This window comes from Tetrao urogallus, assembly GCF_951394365.1.
Source record: "Tetrao urogallus genome assembly, chromosome: 10".
NCBI classification, from domain to species: domain Eukaryota; kingdom Metazoa; phylum Chordata; class Aves; order Galliformes; family Phasianidae; genus Tetrao; species Tetrao urogallus.
In genome coordinates this window covers 16152083-16171116 of record NC_136823.1, presented here as the reverse complement: position 1 = coordinate 16171116, position 19034 = coordinate 16152083, and the positions used below count along the sequence as shown (strand labels likewise).

At 43.9% G+C, this 19034-nt stretch overlaps 1 protein-coding gene across 4 annotated transcripts in view; it reads left to right on the top strand.

Moving 5' to 3' along the window:
• Positions 1–19034, top strand: part of FOXP1 (forkhead box P1) — a gene marked incomplete at both ends in the record, with an annotated part of 144140 nt that overhangs the window by 112458 nt on the left and 12648 nt on the right. For 3 of the 4 annotated variants that reach the window (XM_079540504.1, XM_079540507.1, XM_079540505.1), the window contains 5 exons: positions 10–97; positions 6299–6382; positions 14719–14920; positions 15028–15107; positions 15750–15851. In XM_079540504.1, the coding sequence (XP_079396630.1) occupies positions 10–97; positions 6299–6382; positions 14719–14920; positions 15028–15107; positions 15750–15851 (556 nt within the window). The remainder of the gene's footprint in view (positions 1–9; positions 98–6298; positions 6383–14718; positions 14921–15027; positions 15108–15749; positions 15852–19034) is intronic. The other variant, XM_079540506.1, reaches the window with a different exon arrangement.

The window sequence follows — 19034 nt, the reverse complement described above, 5'->3', positions numbered from 1 at the left end:
TTGTTACAGACATCTCAACAGTGAGCATGCGCTGGATGATAGAAGTACAGCCCAATGTAGAGTACAAATGCAGGTTGTACAGCAGTTAGAGCTACAGGTAAAATGAAATTTATTTTAATATTACCTCAGTATTAATCAAATCCAATTCTCGACAGCACTAAAAAATGAGTTCTGCTTTTCCCACTACGATTGAAAACCAGCTTTCAAAATCTCTTGTAGTAGTTCTAAAAACCGTCAGAAGAAACTGCAGCTTCATTTCCTCTTTTCTAAACTGTAACTTGAAAAGAAATAGGAAACTTAAGCAGGCTGACTGATTGGAAATCCATCAGTTTGCATCTGATGCTTTCTCTACTCACCCGGGGGGCGGAGGGAGGTGGGGGCAGTGCGGTCCCCTTCGTTTAGAGATGTTGATATGGGAGAATTGGTTGATGTTTATTTCAAAACGCTGCATGACCTGGCTTGTTCAGCGGTCTCTCATGTACTAACACTCTCCATGTATTATTATTATTTTTTGCCATTTGTAGCAAATGAGTTTTTTATAATTGCAGAAGGGGAGTAAACTGGAATATATTGAATGCAATGTGAAAATATGACCTGTTTGTGCAACTGCCTTTCCGAATGCCTTTGAGTTCTTTCTGTCTCCCTGCACCTCGCTGCTGTAGCTGGGCAGCTTTGACAGTCTCTCTGTGTGTAGGCAAGAGGTTAGCAAAGAAGGGGAAATTAAAACAATGTTGTACATTATATAGTTATTGGCTATTGAAAAGCCTATTTTGTATGCAAGACAGCAGTGTAGAGATATATGGAAAGCCTTGGGCTAAGTACAGAAGATAATTACATTTGGAATTTTACTGAGTTAAGTCATTTATAGCTTCAAATAGTTGGAGAGAAAAATCAGCAAAAACACACTTAAACTTCTTGTTGTTACTTTTCAAGATAAGCATTTAAAAAAATTCCTTTTATCTTCTTATCTTACAAATTGCCCCTTTTTCTTTCATAGATATTTCCTAAATTTTATTTTCAGGAACACGCTGGTCATGACACTCTTTCTCTATTAGCTAAAGCAATATAAACTATTTTAATATAAGTTTTATAAAAACCAAACTACCAGTCATAAAATGTCAGAGTCTTGCAGAAAATGTTATGAGAGGTGGTCTGTTATTTTAACAAGTTTCTTGAGAATTAGAAGAGCAAATCTGCAGTCTTCCTGGTAAACTGAGATACGAGATAATCTTTAACCAAGATGCAATAATATTTGTGCTGAAGGCAGATGAAGATTCTTCAGTTACAGTCAGCTTGAAAAGCCTGAATGCTTCCTTCCCTCCTGCAGTTCGTGGGCATGTCTGTGCCTGGAACTACAGGAGGATGCCCTAGTCATGAACAACACAGAGATGATGCCAGGTCACCACCTGTCTGTAGGTCCTTACAATGTTTTTGAGAGGTTTATCACTGCTGAATTATTCTGATTGTCATGAGTGACTGATATTGATGGATTCACACCCATTTAGAGCTGAAGAGTACATCCTAGCTTAGAGTCACTGCATGAAGTCCCCAGGACAAGAACATTATTTCAAAGTGGTATGAGGGATAAGCCAAAGATTTTTTTGTGTTTGTTTTTATTGTTGTTTTTTTTTTAACAGTCTTACTAGCACAGAAGATAGGATGGAGGCTTCATGTAGCATGGGATGCTGATAGCAGTGAGACTGTCTGTGTGTTAGCCAGGAAGGATGGGTGAAGGAAGTTTGTCCTGCTTCTGAAAAGCCCCTGGAACTCCCCATTTCTCCCTCTCTTCATCCTGCATGTCAATCCTTGGATAATCTGCATAAGTATGAACATGGGAGGAGACAAAATTTATCTTCCAGTGCCTAGTATATCTGGCTGGGACTTGTGCTTCACAGAACTGTGATACAATGAAGGTCTAGCTCCATAGCGGAGTTGTCAGTGACTTGGTCTGCAGCACCCAGCGGGGTACAGCAGGGGCAGCTCTACCAGGACCATCTGCCCAACACTTCTGCAACAGAGTGGCACAAATCAGTGCTATGGACAGCAACTTGTGTTCTGTGAGCCAGGTAGAAGAGGGGCCTCATAGCTCCAAGGAGGAGCAAATCCATTGCATTAGAGGGATGCACTTCAGGTTTTGAGTGTGGTGGGCCCAAAAGAAAGCTTTTTTTTTTTTTTTTTTTTTCCCCAATGTAGTTATTTTATCCAGAGAAGCTTCATCAGCGTCATGGAGATAAAAGTTCCATGAGTTCTAAAGAAAGTAATTTTTAAATGAACTTTTTGAAAAAATCAGAAGTCAATCAAGTCAACAAGTCAAAAGTTTGATTGCAAATGGAGTTTTGCAGAAGTATCATGAAGCTTTTCCATCATAAACATGTTTTAAATATCACAGACAAGGTAGAGATCTCCTCATATTTCACTTAGATTAAACAATCTTGACATGATCATTTGTTGCTATTATAAATAATGAGAACTGGGCTTCTGGGTAAGACACAAACATAGGAACATATCCCTATCCTTAGCAAGACCTTAGCTGGAATAGGACATTTATTTTGTAGCACCACCTTTGAATGGAAAAACACTTCAGGACAGCAGCAAGGCTTGACACACTTGAAAAAAGTATCTCCTAGTAGGAGAACATAGAGACAGCTGGCCATTTTCAGTGGAGTGAAAGCTCTACTTGGGCTTATTTTTTGTAGCATCCATTGACACTCTTAAAAAATGGATCCTGAACCTTTATTGTACACAGCCTTACTAGGCACCTAACAGGAGGGAGGAGGCTGCATCTTGGTTGTCTCTTGCATTGCTCATGGTTCCTTTCTGTCCCTTTGTCCATAGCGTTTTTCCTGCTGCTGAAGAGGTCTTCTCTTCCCATTGTTCTGGGTTTCCATTTTCACATCCTTGCTTCTTGCCATTGTTTTCTGTCTGCTTTTCCTCCTGTGCAATGTCTGCACTTTTCTGTGCCTTCCGTCTTGTTCCTTGGTCCACAGACTCCTATACTTCTCTTCCTTGAGCCCCTTTTGTGTCTTCCCTCTCCTGCTTATCACATATGCAGTTTCAGGATTTAACCTCTCCAGACCAAGGCATATGTCTTGATATCCAAGTTTTCAGAACACTGTATGTGAGCTCTGGAAGAGTTTCCCATGGAGCCACTATTAGGAACCTAGACTGTGGTGGAGCCCCAGAGAACTGGGGGAACCTCAGAAGGTCAGTCTTGCCATGAGGAACTGAGTGGCCATCTGAAAACTGCCGCCATTTAGAGCTTTCAGAAGGAACATCAGAGAAAGGAACAAGGCTTCAGATGGGACTATAGTGCTAGGGTCTTTTCTTACCCAGCATTGTGCGGCACATAACTCTCAGGCTACAGTAAACTCCATGGAGAACCAAGAATTTGCTGTTTCTGATCTGCTCCTCAGTGATGGACCTTCAAATCATGGAATTGTTTGGGTTGGAAGGGATCTTTAAGATTATCTAGTTCCAACCCCCCTGTTACAGGCAGGGACACCTCCCACTAGACCAGGTTGCTCAGAGCCCCATCCAGCCTGGCCTGGTAAGGTCCTTGCCCCCAGGTACTGAATTTCACCAGGCTGCCTCTGGACCTGTGAACATTTCAGGCTTCAGATCTAAGTCCTTGCCACAGGGGACTTTTATAGATCTGAAGCCTTGTGGTTTCTCCTATGCCGTCAGTCAGTATTGTCATTCAGGGAGGGTTCTGCAGCCAGAGGCAGGGATCCCTTTCCAGCAGGGCACAGGAGAGCTGTGAGTGCCAGCTGAGCCCACGGCTGAGGACACAGCTGCTCTGCTCCCCCTGTCCTGCCCCATGCCAGGGGCAGGGTTTACCAGTCCTACTTCAACTGCACCTTGAGTGTATACATTCAAATGTAGTTTTGTAGGCTGAGTACCGGAAGAAAAGCAAACAGTTGCCTACAGAAGCTTAGAAGCACTGGAACAGAGCTGCAGTAATCAGTTTATTTCTGTTGTATAACAGCCCTTGCCCAATAACGCTATCAGTAGATGAGGAGCATTTCCCTGCAGCTCCACTAAGAATCCCCATGTGCGGACAATCTGCACTCCAGTGAGTGCCACCAGTGAGAATGTGCTCCCATCAGTGCCCAGCGAGTCCTCCTGGCTTCTTCTGAGGAAGCTTGCTGAAGGAGGAGCTGCTGGTGACAGTCTGTTTTTTTATCGGTACTGCTTCCTAACATAGGGGAAAAACAGTTTAAAGAAATTCTTCAGATTTTTTTACTTCTCTTCAGTGCTTTGAAACTGAGAGACCTCTATTTTTCATAATTTAAACTCCTGCCTAACTGGGTGAGTGTTTGAATTCCTAGACTATGACAAAACACCAGTGTGCGTCTGCCTGAAATGTCGAGAGGATCTTTAATAACGTTCACCCACCAGAAACGGCACTAAAAGCGTGCTAAGATGATGACTGAGAACAATAAAAGCAAGGACCCCAGCTGCTCCGGGCCAAACACCGTTTTGCTGAGGGGCCCGGAGGAAGCACAGTGCAGGGCATGCTCCATGCTGCCCACTGGCTTTGCTGGTGGCTTTCCCTGCTGCCACTGCTCTGCTGCAAGCAGGAAGTTTTCAGGTGCCTCTGAGCTTTGTTTGTTTTGGCTAAAGCTTTGGTTCCTGCGGTAGCCTGCAGACCAAAATTTAATGCACGGATGACCCTGCCAAGCAGCCCCAGCGCCCAGGAACTGCTAAGAATGAGAGATTGCACAACAGAGCTGCACCAAGACTAAAATATTTATTGTTTTGTATTTGTTCTGTGGAAAGCATGGCAGCTGAGGGGTGAGACCTCTATTTTCTCTGAAGAAGTCCTCAGAGGACTCTGAAAGGGAGACGTTCCCACTGCATTGCTAAGAGCCCGCCCCTGCTCTTCTGTGGTCTCCAGATCTCCAGAGCAGATCTGGAGGCAGATTGCAGGAGATCTAGTATCACCTTTAGCTTTTCTTTCTTGCCATGGAGATTTTTGACCAAGAAAAGAAAAGCAGCTTGCAAAGGCCAGTGATTTGGCTTTTGCACTTCCAAAGAACACAGTGGTGACACCATTTTTTCCTTCATTTAATTCCTGCCTTGGAAAGGTTGTGTGCCAAGTTTTATCCCATTGTGACATCTTTCTGGCACAGGCAGAACCCCCTTGCCCTGCAAAGAGCAAGACAACCTTGACTGTAAGGTTATGAATGGGGATTTATGACCAAGTCTCTTTTTATATACACTTAGCCCAGCTTTACTGCTACAAACAGATGACTGTGATAAGGTGGGCAGGTTGTTCAACATTTCACTGGAATGCGAGCACAGTTCTCCTCTTGGCACCAGGATCCTGATTGTCTAAAACAAAACTACAGAAATTGTCATGTCTAAGAACCTGATCCAAGTCCTATTGGAAACAGGAACCTTTATGTTGAGCATGTAGGCTAATAGCACATCTTTTTCATTAGTATTGTCTTCTAACATATTCCCGCTTCTTAATTTTTTTTTACTTTTGTTCCCCTGTCTTTTTTTAAGAGCAGCCAGAAAACGTCCTATTTTCCTTCAGAAAAAAAATTACCTATATATTGTTTCCCAAACCAGTGAGATTTAGTGCCCGGCCAGTGCATTGGTAATGTACTTGGAAGCCGTTCTGGCCACAGCAGTACACTGTGATCTTGAGATCTCAATGGGAAATTGCAGGGGAAGTGAGGGTCAGCCTATGGGCATCCCCTTAACATCTAACACAGGAGCCTGGCCACACTTCTGGGCTGTGACACGATGGATGCAGGTAGCATTTCCGCCCAGCTGCCATTTGGCATGCACCTTAGGGATGCCAGCAGTGGTGATTCCAACTGCTGCTCTTGTCCCTGCTGGGTTCCCCTGACAGCCCCTGGGGGCTTTACCAGCTCTTGGGGGGTCGCAGTGATGTGGAAGCTGCAGCCCATCCACATACTGCTCATCCCATGGTGCAAAAGGAGGACAAAGCATGCAGGGTCACTGCACAGCGTGCCTTCTGCTGCGCTTCCCAGGTTAATAAACATGATTCACTGGTGTCTTTTAGCTGTCAGGGCTAGAGTGAACCTCTCGGTGCCAGCAGGTCTAGCTTTTCTTGCTGAAGGGCTAATGCATTTTGCTTTGAGAAATACTGACACCCAGCACCAGGCGTTAGCTTTGCCTCATGAACAGACCGTATACAATTTCCAAACTGCTCAGCAATAAAACTCTCCTGTCTTCTGCGTTGGTGCCAACTGTTTAATTAGGAATAAGCAGAGGTTGGATTTTATTCCTACAAGTAATAGAGCGTTTTTTTCTCCCCCTTCAGCTTGCAAAAGATAAAGAGCGCCTGCAAGCCATGATGACACACCTGCATGTGAAGTCAACTGAACCAAAAGCCACCCCTCAGCCTGTAAGTACTGAACTGTGCAGAAAGCAAAACCAAAGCTCACACCAAACCTCTTTTTCCTGTTTCCCACCTGGGTGTGTGACACGAAGCGTGGCTTTGCTGTGTGCCGCAGGGAGGAGATGCAAAGTGAGACGTATTTGGTAGTTTTTCAGGGGGCACAGCCCAGAGACCCACCTCTCTCCTTCCTCCAGGAGGCTGATGGGAGCTGGACCCCAAAGAAGGGCCTTTTGGTGGTCTGTAGGTTGCTTTACATTGGTGCCACTTGCATGAAACCTTAGGAAGTGTTAGGAAGGAGACGTGATTAAATTATATGTAGCGTATTTATTTGACTTTCTCCCTGTCTGACAGGAATTTACAGTAGAACAGACTCTTGTCGCACGTTTCGATGATAATCACTGTTGCCTAGTATCAGGTTTTATACCACTGAAACTGAGAAGGGAAACCTTCTCCACTGCAGATTTCTCTTCAGAAAAGGTGCTGTGGGGGTGGCCAGTGGGGTAGGAGGGCTCGATCAGCCACTCCATAAACTTCTTGCAAGGCAACCAGTGGCTTTGCAAGCCAAGCCATCTCCTGGGTCCCCCAGTACAGGGCAAGCCCTCTGTCTTCTTCCCTGACCAAAGCGACTCCTCGTTTGTTGTTTTCTTCTCACCTCTTAATGCTGAAAATGCTCCTCAGAGCTTCAGATGATTATTCAAAATGGAGAGAGTGCTTTGCTTCTTGATTTTAAGATTTGTAAGATTTAAAGGTACACTGGCTTTATTTGATTTTGCTTTGAGTCATTGTGTGAAAATTAATTGAGCGTTGACAATCTATAGTTAGTACTAGCAATTTTAATCAATATGCAATGATGCAGCATAATGACAAAGTATTGGTTTATCTGTTTTGACTGATTTTTTTTCTATAAATAAAGCAAACATACACCCATATATGTGTGATTTATGGTGATAGAAATAAAAAAGAGTCAGACTATTAACCCAGCAAATATGGTAGCCTGCCAAGATGCAGTTGGTAGACAAAATTAATGTCTGAAACAGAACACATTACAGAGATAGAGAACATAAAATCATTAAACACTTCGCGCACCCATTTTTACTAGGAACGGATTTCTCACTTTCCATGTAGTTGGGAATAAATGGCTGCAGAAGTGGATAGGAAGGCTAAAGGATAGAAAATTACAGGCTGTTCAGGAACGCTGGAGCAGATGTCAAAGTCAGTGGGAAGTTTTCGGGGCAGTCTTGGGTAGAGCTGAGCGGTAGGTACGAACCCTTCCATTTTGGCTGATGAGATTCATGAAGCTGCTTGGTCTGGAGGATAGCAGCTCTCCAGAGTAGAAACTGCGTGCAGCATCTATAAAAATAGCATTCTTCTAGTTCCTCGTATCCATCTCAGCCTGAATGCAAATGCTTCGGCGCATTGTTGGCAAAGTGCGTAGACCCAACAGAATGGGAGGAGGCTTGGTTTCTATAGCTCTTACTGGATTAAAAATTAAAACAGCGGAATAATCTGGGAGTCTCAGAGCACTCTGCCTTGAGGCCTTTCGTAACAGCAGTGCCCCTCAGGAGGAAGGATTAAAAACTAAAGGGAGGAAATCACAAGAAGGCCAGCGCTGCTTGGCAAGGCAGCCGGTGATCGATGCTGCGCCGCGGAGGGCAGCAGCTTTGGCGGGCGTTGTAGGCTATGGAGGTACCAGGCGGTGTCGCCGTGAAGATTAGTGTTAACAGCTAATAAACAGGGAAAGCAGAGGGAAAGAAAGCGAAAAAAAAAAAAATAAAGGGGGAACGCAGGGGGAAAAGGGCTGTCTTGATTAGTATTAAAAATGTTTTACATTCTGGAAAATTATAGCTTTGTTGGGGACCTCCTACTAAATTTATTTTTAACTGCTCTATTGAAAATTCTGTACCACTAGTCAACATTATCTCTCAGTTGCTCAGCACAGTGTTTCTTTATTAAAAGAAATAGGCATGAATATTTTTGACTGAAAAATTAATAGCTTTTGAATTCATACACAGCAGGTTTTCTTTTGCAAAGAAGTCCAATATCGCTGCACAGCACTTCTATAACCATTTATTTAGAGTCCAAGTCAAACCTTTGACAGCTAGAGCAGTGTTACAAGCCAACATAAAGAACTCCAAGATGTAAACCAACAATAGGCAGTCTGTGTGAGGTTTGCCATTGTCAAATACATAGATTGTTTGGATTAGTTTATGTAAATGTACTGTTGTATTACCCTTTGGAAAAAAAAAGATCACATTTGTGTATGAAAAGTGGTTTCGTTCACAGGCAGCATTATAAATTCCTTATCCTTTAACTTACATGTTAGAAGTAAAAATTGGTGCCTGACAGGCCTATATTGTGTGGCACTCTGTTGTTGGATTGAAACTGCCTTCTTTTCATTTATTGAAATATAGAAAAATTTATTATAGATACCATCTGATAAATCAGAAATTATTAAAATATGTATAGGTGAAGCATTTGAAAATTAATTATAAAATGTAGGAGTATAGTGTTTTGCATAAATTGTGCTTTCGTTATGAAAAAATACACAGGCACCGCATAGACTCTGCTAGACCCCAGTCCTTTTAACTCAGTGGGATAGGACTTTGGTAAAAAGATCTGATGACCATTATTGCAGTGCAAAGTATTCTTTACATCCAGTAATTAATTTTTTTGCCAACATAACTAATGCAAGGTGTACGTTAGAATTAATATATTACGGTGCATCAGCAGTTATACAGGAAAGAGTGGCTGCAAATCCAAACGTAGCAATGAATTGGGATTTAAAATTACACCCTTTTCATGACTGAGAAAACGTTTTTATTCTGCTTAAAGGATCTTAATGCTTGTTTTTAAACAGTTTTGTTGCTGTGAGGCGGAACTGGTGCCTGAGCTGCTTAGTTCACTGGTGCTTTCACCACGTGCCTTGTGTAACCTGTGCTGGCCATTGGCCTTCCCTTGGGCTTCACGCAGGGCTGAGCAGTGGTGGCTGGACCCCAGGCAGCTTCTTGATGCTGCTGCACTGATCACAGCTCAGCCAGGTGTGGGGAAGCTGGTCCTGTCCATCGATCGCATCCCCACCTGCAGGTGCTCCTTGCACTTATTTCCACCCCTCCAGTGGAAGGGCCAGTGCCCCACACTGTTGTACCAAGGCAGGTGCTCTGTAAAGCTATTCAGACTTACAAAGCCAAGGAGACTTAACATGTTCTCGTGTAATTCAGTACTGATGACCCGAGCTGTTGGCACATAGGTCTGTATGTGGGGTTGCTGCAGGTAGGGCAGCTCTTCTGCCTCAGGGGAGCTCCTTTCTGGGCAGCCAAGAGAGTGGCACTGAGGAAGGGCTGAGCGTTGACACAGGTTGTGCTGGCTGCCTGTTTGCTAATGGCCAGCTTTGTAATTACCACGTCCAGAGGTGCAGCAGCTTAAAAGAAAATGGAAGTACCTCAGCTTAGCACTTGGAACGCGCAGAGTTGTCCCTCTTACTGCTGCATGTGTTGTTTTGGTGAGAATAAAGGGCTGAGCAAAGTGAGAACGAAGCTGTGAAGGAATACGCTGTGACATATCTTTGTAAGGTACGTTTTTTTTTCAGCGAGGAACAAAACAGAGAAGCCAGAACAATGATTGCTCAAGAGCTGTCACTCTGGTTTTGCTGTTAAGATGGTTCCCCTAAATTCTGTTTTTGTTGGTGCAAGTGGTCAGCGTGGTAGGTTAAGATGGAAATGTGATTTTATTTTGGAGGATTAACTAACACTGCAGTTCACAGGAAGGAAAGGAAAAGGAAAAAAATCACGAACCAACAAATCATTGTGCACGCTAGGTGCCATATCCATCTTTAAAAACTGGTAGAAAACTTGAAGAGAAACTTTTGGCACCTCAAATGAAATGTACTGTTAGATATCCCTTATTTAATGTATTTTTTTGCCCTAACCATAGCAATTACGATTGTTTTGAAATACTGTTTTTAGCAACTGTAATAACAAAGCATTTTAAAAATGGTCTTTTAACTCTTGAGGGAATGACTGAGCATTTTAGCTGCTGTAGCCATACTTTATAGTTTGAAAAAATAACGATACGCAGCAATAAAGAGAGATTCTCAAGCACAACAAAAGCTGTTTTTATATACTGGTTTTCATTAAGTCTCACTCCTCAGCTTCGGTTTCCTCAGTGCTGCTGCCAATAACAACACCTGCTAAGTGATTGCTGCCTGCCAGGCTCCCATCCAGCGCTGCTGTGTCCGAGCTGGAGCAGGAGAGGAGGATGCAGCATTGAGCAAAGCTCTGGGCCCAGCCTGCCATCCCACCCTCCGTGTCAAGAAAAGCAGTCTCTGCTTCGGAGTGTTGTAGGGTCCAGCAGCTCAGTTCTGATAAACCCTCACCTCTAAACACAACCAAAACAGCAGCATCAATGGCAGGGGAATCCCTGCCCTGCAGCAGTGGGTATGGCCTCTCCGTGACATTTATAAATGTGTATTTCTTTCTTTTTTTTTTTTTTTTTTTTTCGCTTCTTCTAAAAGTGTTTCAGATCGGGGTTTTTTACTGCAGCCCCTATTGTCGTGGAAGATATTTACACAGAAAGGAATCAGGCTGAGCCCTAATGGGAGAGCCACTTACTGGAAATCTATTTTACAGGGTGAGAGAGAGGGCTACCTCTCTGTCTTGTTTATATCTAAGGAAAAAACCATGACTCAGTCTTCACCTTTAATAGGAAGACATGACCATTTCTTGAAAGGGAAGGTTAATACTAAAATCCTGAGCAGGGTATTGGATGCTGAAACAATTAAAACATTTATGGATGTTGAGTTAAAGTGGCACGAGGCACGGTTCTTCAAAACTGAAACTGAACAAAGCACCCAGCACCCTTCGCTGACTAAATTTACAGAATTTCAGGACTTCAAACTGTTACGGGGTTTGGTGGCTTTTTGTTGTTTTATTCTTGTTTTCTTTTGTGGCTGGAGGAAATCCTCCCTCCCCCATCCCCAGCGTAAATGTTGCAGAACCAGTTAACCCTTGGGTGGCAGGGCTGCGCCTTGCTGCCCACTGCTGACTTTGTGCCTTGTGTGCAATCCCTTCAGCCAGAAACAGCCCCTCACCACAACGTGCAGTATGTGGGACACTGGCAGTGTGCAAAGTACCAGTGTGAACAACTTTCCTAATCATAGAAACTTGTTTTTAAATAGAAGGTGTTCACAGCATCAGGAAAAGAAACCCTCGCAGCCCAGTCCCTTCCTGAGCTTTGCCCCGAATTATCATCCGCTGTGCGTTTCTGATTGCCGGCAGTATCGAGATTTAACAGTTTACAATTCAGATGAATATTACAAGATGGCAACAAAACCAACACCATTCATAATTTGTTGTTCTGCTCCAATTCACCACCGAGCTCTCCGCCTTGACACTGCAGATCCCACGAAGACAGCGGCCCTCACCTCCCCATACCCACCCCACGTTGTGGTGCCATCACTAGAGGGGTTGGTCCCCTGCCCAGGAGCAGAGCGGTACCAGGTGTGGGGCAGGAAGAGGGAGAACTTTGCTGGCGAGCACCAAGGTTGTCTTTCATTAACTTGTTGGTTCAGGCTCAGCGCTGGCCGGCGGAGGTGAAGCACAGCACACTCGCTACATTCCAGCTTTTTGTTCTTTCTTTCCTCACAGACTGCAGTCATGTTTAATTTGGAAACTGGGCTCCTTTGGCAAATTAGCAATTAGAACAATTTTGTGGGAATATGTATATGTGTCATTAGTTTTCCTGCAAATTAATAGCGAGAGCAGAGGTCAGGCAGAAATTTTCCACTTGACTGCAGCTCCTCTGTTGAGATTTGGCACTTTGTTTTGGAACGGCCACAGCTGCTCAAAGCCACAGTCTTCCTTTAGGAACTGTCTTTTAATTAGTTTACCTCATATCCATTATTACAAATATTACTGCCTCCCTCCTTGAAATAAAATTACTGTTTCTACAAAATATTCCAGTGACATCTTGCACCACTGCACATTGATGGTGGGGTCACTCGAATGCAGCGTTTAATCATTAGATCACCTCCATAAGCATCTCCTAATTAGAGTCCTTACAATACAATTTTATCTGGTAATTAGCTGAGATTGGCTGCTTCCTCTGTAGCTTATTAGTGGCAGCCCAGCAGTGGGTGTGAATCACAGTGTCATTTGTCAAGCCTGTTAGGCCCCCCCCCCCTTTGCTCATCCTCTCTTCTGTTTATTTCTAGTTGCTACCTACGCTGAAAAGCCTAAAGAAATCTAACTCGATTCAAATTCTTGAAGCAGGGAATGCTGACCTTTGGGGATTCTCTCTCTCACAGCTCTCTGGTAGAAACAGATTAAATGTTAAGTTTTTAAACGCTAAAAAAGGAAGCGAACTCTTTTGAAATGGAGTAGCGAGAGCCGTAATGATGGAGCGCGAGCAGTGATCTTTCCAACAGGAGGGCCTGGCTGCCGAGCCTCTGCCAGAGACGGGCACTTAAAATTGATGCAGATTTGCTCGCAGTTATTGGACTGTTAAAATGTCCATTTAGAAACTGAGATAAAATACAGAAGATTTAATTTCATGGTGAGACCTGTCAGTTGTACTATTATTATCATCACTGGTCCTTTTATCATATGTAATAGATGGATAGATGGATAACAGGGAGACATTACAATGAGCGTGTCCCTAATCAGTGGCCTTAAATCACGCCAGTCAACAAGCAGAGGTGGCAGCGGCACCGCAGGCTCAGAGTGTTCGTGGCAGGATGCTCTGGGAATCACGGCCTGCATTTCAGCACCCTCGTCATCTCCTTGCTGGGTTCCTCCTTCTGTGGCCTCACCATGAGCTGCTAGGTGGTTCCCGTGTGGGCACAGGGCACACAGGGAATGGGTTGCCTGCAGTGCCTGAGCAGCATGCAGGGCTGCAGGCAGCAGCACTTGGCTGCATGAGGATTTTGTGGCGGGGCTTTAATGCAGGCAGAGTTGCTCAAAAAGCAGGGACAGTTTATTGAAAAACCGGTGCTATTTATCTGTCTCTCTGCTGTGCCCTTCCTGTGGGCAATCAGCTTTTTGTCTTGGTGTCATTTCTGTGACACGAGAGCCCTTTGTTTTCCATTACCTTTGTTTGGGATAAATCCTGTTGTTTTGATAAAGGAGCAGCAGTATTTCTGGCTGTTAACTCAGACGAGGGATGCTAATAGGAGTTTTCTTATCTGGTTACTTTCACACGAGGAAAATTAATACAGAGTCTTATGGATAAACATGAGATGTTTGGGGGCATATCTGAATTGTGTGCCTCGCCTTCATCTGAAAAGCTTTAATGTCCAGCCAAAAGGAATTTTAATCAGAACAAAAGTTATAAAATTCTGGCCCTGTTAAATTCAGTAGGAATTTTGCTACTGACTTCAATGGGGTCAAGATTTCAGCAGTATTATTCACGAAAGTGCCTAAGGGAAGGAAATGTGGAAGTAGTCAAAGAGCCCTCCTCTCCCTCATTTTTTCTGATGTCGTTAAGAGATGGGGTTGTTTGTTTAAAGTACTCCAGCAGGAGCAACCTACTGTAAGGGAGCATCGTTTTTCAGAGGGCATTGCAGGGCAGCGGGAAGGAACAGATGCTGCTGGTATGGGTATGGCTGGGTGCTGAAAGTGGTTGGGCTCTGTTTGGGTTGGATGCACAGTCCCAGAGGCGTTCAGCTGCTGCTGCTTGTGCAGGTAACACTGTGCCTCCCGTCAAGGGAGAGCAGAATGGTGCCACTTGTGCTGGGCTGAGTGGCTGCAATATTTCATGCGGTGTGATTAATTAAATTATTCCAGAGTTAACCTACTCAGGGCTTTGCTTTTAAAATGGATGAACAGGAGGGGAAGGGAAAAAAAAGCAATCCCAAATGCTGGAGAGAGAGATTGCGTTTCTCCCTACTATGTCCCTATGAAAATCTGGCTTTTTATTCTTAGCCTGATGCCTTCAGTGAAATATCCAAGAAGACTGATCAGAAGCCGTGCATAATGATAGCGTGGAAATAAGGGGTGTGGGGTTGAAATCGTGAAACAGCGGAACTGCAATAAAATACCAAGATGATGGCACTCTCTGTAAGATCTTTCAAGGTTCGGATGCAAATCCACTATGTGTAGTTCTGGCAGCAGGATGCCTTGTTCATTTTATAAAATCCATCTATCTGGAATTGTACATATTTATTTCCGTTTGCTAATGGAGATGCTACAACAGCACTTGGAGCTGAAGCGAGCACTCGAGCTGCGTTGCCTCTGAGTGGAGCGTTGCCTCTGAGTGGAGGGTCGTTCCGTTAATGAGAATTTCCCCCACCACCCTTAATTAGCCACAGTCGCCCTTTGTAATGCAGCCTTCGTCCTTTCCCTCCGCAGCTCAATCTGGTGTCCAGCGTCACGCTTTCCAAGACAGCGTCCGAGGCTTCTCCACAGAGCTTACCTCATACTCCCACCACCCCGACTGCACCCATCACTCCCGTCACGCAGGGACCGTCGGTCATCACTACCACGAGCATGCACAACGTCGGGCCCATCCGGAGGCGGTACTCGGATAAATACAACGTCCCCATTTCTTCAGGTAAAGCGGTGCTGCTGATACGGGCCCTTCCCAGCCCGGCAGCTTTCTGCTGCCTACACCCGCAGCCACGGGCTGTGATGATAACAGAACAACTGCTCTTTATTTAGCAGATATTGCCCAGAACCAAGAATTTTATAAGAACGCAGAAGTTAGACCACCGTTCACGTATGCATCTTTAATTAGGCAGGTGAGTGGAGCCAAACACAGGCATTCGGATTAGACAAAGTCTCCCTATATGTGCGCGCTCTGGATTAAATAGATTTTCAAACCTTTGGTATGTAAGCATGCTCAAATGCTCAAACCTTTACTATAAGGGTTTTTAGAACTGCAATATATAACATAATTGCTTTTGATTAAGTATTACAATACGATGTGATTATTAGGAAATTCATTTCACACAACAGTGAAAATGAGCCTGTTTAAAGATGGCAAGTCAATTATCACAAGCTACAGTAATCTCTGATCCCTAGAATTAATCTGAGCTCTAAATAATTACTGAGCTTTAATCAGCTAGTGAAATGTTTTGCATTTCTCTTTGATTCTGCTTTATGAATGACTAATAAATTAATATTTCTGTAAGGAAACAGAAATAAAAACTCAAAACAATTAGATAATTCCATTTTGAATTTTGCCATTGAACTGTTAAATACAGCCATTAATCTTAGTTCATATTGTGAAAACCTTCCTTCGGATTTTTGCTCCAAATCCCTTCTCTTATTTTCTCATTCCTTCGTTCTTTCATTCTTTTTGTATTGGTCCAAGTAAAACTCTGACTGTATTTTGTACTGACTTGCTCACAACTGATGTTGCCATTGATTTGCTTCACAAGGCCATCCTCGAATCTCCAGAAAAACAGCTAACACTAAATGAAATCTACAACTGGTTCACGCGAATGTTTGCTTACTTCAGGCGCAACGCGGCGACATGGAAGGTAAGCCTTAGCCCTGTGTGCCTCTTGCCTTTGATATCTGACATGTACAGAATAGACGTTGCTGATGACATAACAAATTGTAACGACGTGTGGACATGAAAATGTAGATCGGCAGTTGTGACACGCGCTGGGTGCCTTATCTGCAGGAACAATTTGATATTTGGCAGAAAAACTCCTCTGCCTTTGAAAACCACTAATTGAATCCCCCATTATTGGCTTTTATGTTCTGTGATTATGCCACGAGTTCCTCTGTGTGGTTGCTGCTAGCAGTGAAACTCAAGCCCGTCAGCTGGAATGTATTAAAAAAAAAAAGAGGTAATGTTATTGTGTCGGTGGAGGATATGCTGTTTGTCTTCTTAGTTATGCAGGCTGTGATCACAACAACTGATTTTTTTCCCCTAGGATCAGTAGATAAATGGATTCCTTTCCTCAATCAGTTGACTCTCAACTACATACACAGATACTTTACAAACTTCTACATTTTAGTCACACAGCAGCAGCTCACTGAACATACTGTGTAAGAAGCAAGCCTTACCATAAGAAATCCGTTCAACAGAACTAAACATTGATATATTTGGCACTTCAGTTTCCTACCGTAACCATCTCTGATGTTGTTGGATAAAAATCTTGGGAGTTACTTGTATTTTGGGGCTGCTCTTTCTCTCGTATGTAGCGTTACAACAGCCAGACTGGCTTCTTAAGCTGGTATCATTACTAATTAATGAATCAAAGCAAAGGATCTTGTATTGCAGTAAAAATTGCATCCCAGTAGTTTGAGCTGCTCTTAATCTAGACAGCTCTGTTGCTCTCAGACTTCAAATGACCAGGTAGCATGAATGTGTTCCATACTTGCTGTTTCATTTGCTCTTTCTATTTTTCTTGTCTCAGCCTGCATTTGGAATTAATTACATCAGAGGATGGAGCTAAAAATCGTCCTTGGAAGTTAGTTCAGTTTTAGTAGCACAGTTAGATTCAGGAAAAGTCTCTGTGATTGCTGCTTTGATTCTTCAACTTCAGTTAGAAAACATGAGCAGTGTTTCACTTTGCAGACTCCTTACTGTCCAGAAAGGAAATTAACTTTCCCTGATTTAAGATCCATTTAGACCTGCCTGTCTTTTGCTGCTGGAGCGCTTCCAGTAGGCCTTTTCAGCAGCTGCAGGTGTGGGTGCTAAAGCAAAAATCCTATCTAATTCCAGCGGTGAAAGGAAGTGGAGAAGGGAGTGGAAGAAGGCAATCTTGGCAGCCTGCAAGGCAAATGTTAGGAATTAGCCTTGCGTATCACTTAAAATCAAGTCCCAGGAGCCAGGAGCACTAACAGTGTGCTTGTACAGAGGAGGAGAGAGGCTGAGCTGGAGACCCTTGGGCTTGCAGAAGAGCACAGCAGGTCTATGCAGAGACCAATCATGGACACCCTGACCCTATCCAGGAGCCTACATCCTGCTTCACAGCCTGGGAAGGAAAGGTTCACTTCAACTTCTGGCTTCCATGCAAGGAATGCAATTTTTGAGCTACTCAGATTCATGCCAGCCTTCAGGAACAGCGGGGATGAAAATGCAGCTCTGGCTTAGCATGACGGGAAGCCCACGGGGCGCAGAATGAGCGCAAGGGTCTAATTGCAGAATCAGAATAATTTGAATACATATGTGCTGATTTGAGCTCACCTTCAGCTAATGTATAGCGGGCATTCGAGTCAGTCTTCCTAAAGTTTAGGTCAGGGTTTGGTGTGGGCAGGCTTCCTGGAGACCCGTTTCAAAACCACAGATGAGCACAGGAATAACAACCTTGAAAAAATGAACCTCTTCCCCAAAATGCACTGCAGTGGAGCTTGAGCAGTTACGAAAATTACAAACCCTTTCATTTCCTACATTCAAGTATGTTCAGGGTAATTTTTCTACAAAAGTGGCTTGCGTACAAATATTTTTACCAAGGTAAATATATAATCTTAGAATAATAGCTCCTAATTTTTGTGTTAAGCTGATTGCTATGGGAGCACTGTGAACTGGTTCTAACAGGTCAGAGGCGATGCCTGTTTACTTTTATTTTTTGGAGTAATTTGCTGGCACTGAATTGCAGCCATGAGGCACAGGCTGCAGGTGTGGCTCTGAAACATGAATAAAACTGCTAGATAGCAAGTATCCAGAGGCACTGAGAACAAAACAATGGGTTTTTTTGTGATGAATTCCTTAAACAAGTGATCATACTGAAAACTGAAAGTGAGGGCAGTGCTCTGTGGACATCCCAAATACCCAGTGTGTTTGTCTCGGTATCTTCAGCAAGAGCCTGATCCGGCAGCCCCAGCCCTCAATGGCAAGTCACATAGTGGTCTGTAAAAGATTTGTCCAGCATTAGATATGTTTAAAGAACACAGAGGTTTCTGCTCAGCTGTGTATTTGGAGACTGTTTACAAACTCCGAGGACTCACTTCACGGAACTCTGCTGTATGCATTTGATCAACTGCCGTATTAACTGGGAGATCATCTTTCACTGTGGGAAATAGCATTATTATTCTTACATTTTGCTCCAGACTTGACAGCGTTCCCATTTTCACAGGAAACTGCCTGAGTTACCCAGATGTGGGCCGGCAGCCCTGTGTCAGGTTGCGCTCACACGGAGCTCTGCTCTACCGGCGGCTGCTGAGCTCGCTGCTTTCCACCCGTAAGGTGTGGGGCGTTCGCAGTGTTCTGCTCCACCTCCCAATCAGGGGGGTTGCCAGAACTTGACAAACTAATGAAAACTGGGAGAGGAAGGAGAAGAGTCATTAAGAAAAAGGAGAACAAAGAGCAGGAAGAATGACAAATGGATACCCACGGAAGAGCTGAAGTGCACAGAGCTTGCCACAGAGCCAGGCCATCCCCGTGCCTGTGGGATCGGGCACCTGCAGCCAGAGGAGATGAGCTTGCTGCCAAGTATCTGCTGAAAGCTCCCATGGATCAGGGACAGTGCTAGTGATTGCAGGGACATGGAAAAGTAGCAAAAGACTCTTCTTAGCCTTTCCCTTGCAAGCACACACACCACTGCTGCTTAATTTACATGACAAATGCACTCTCCATACCCTTTGTTTGCACAGTGATTTAGACATTCATGATTAGAGCTCACTTTCACCATCCAGACCCGATGTTCATTAAAAAAAAAAAAAAAAAAAGATGACGATGACAGGAGGGAAAAAAGTGTGGTCTCTTGGTT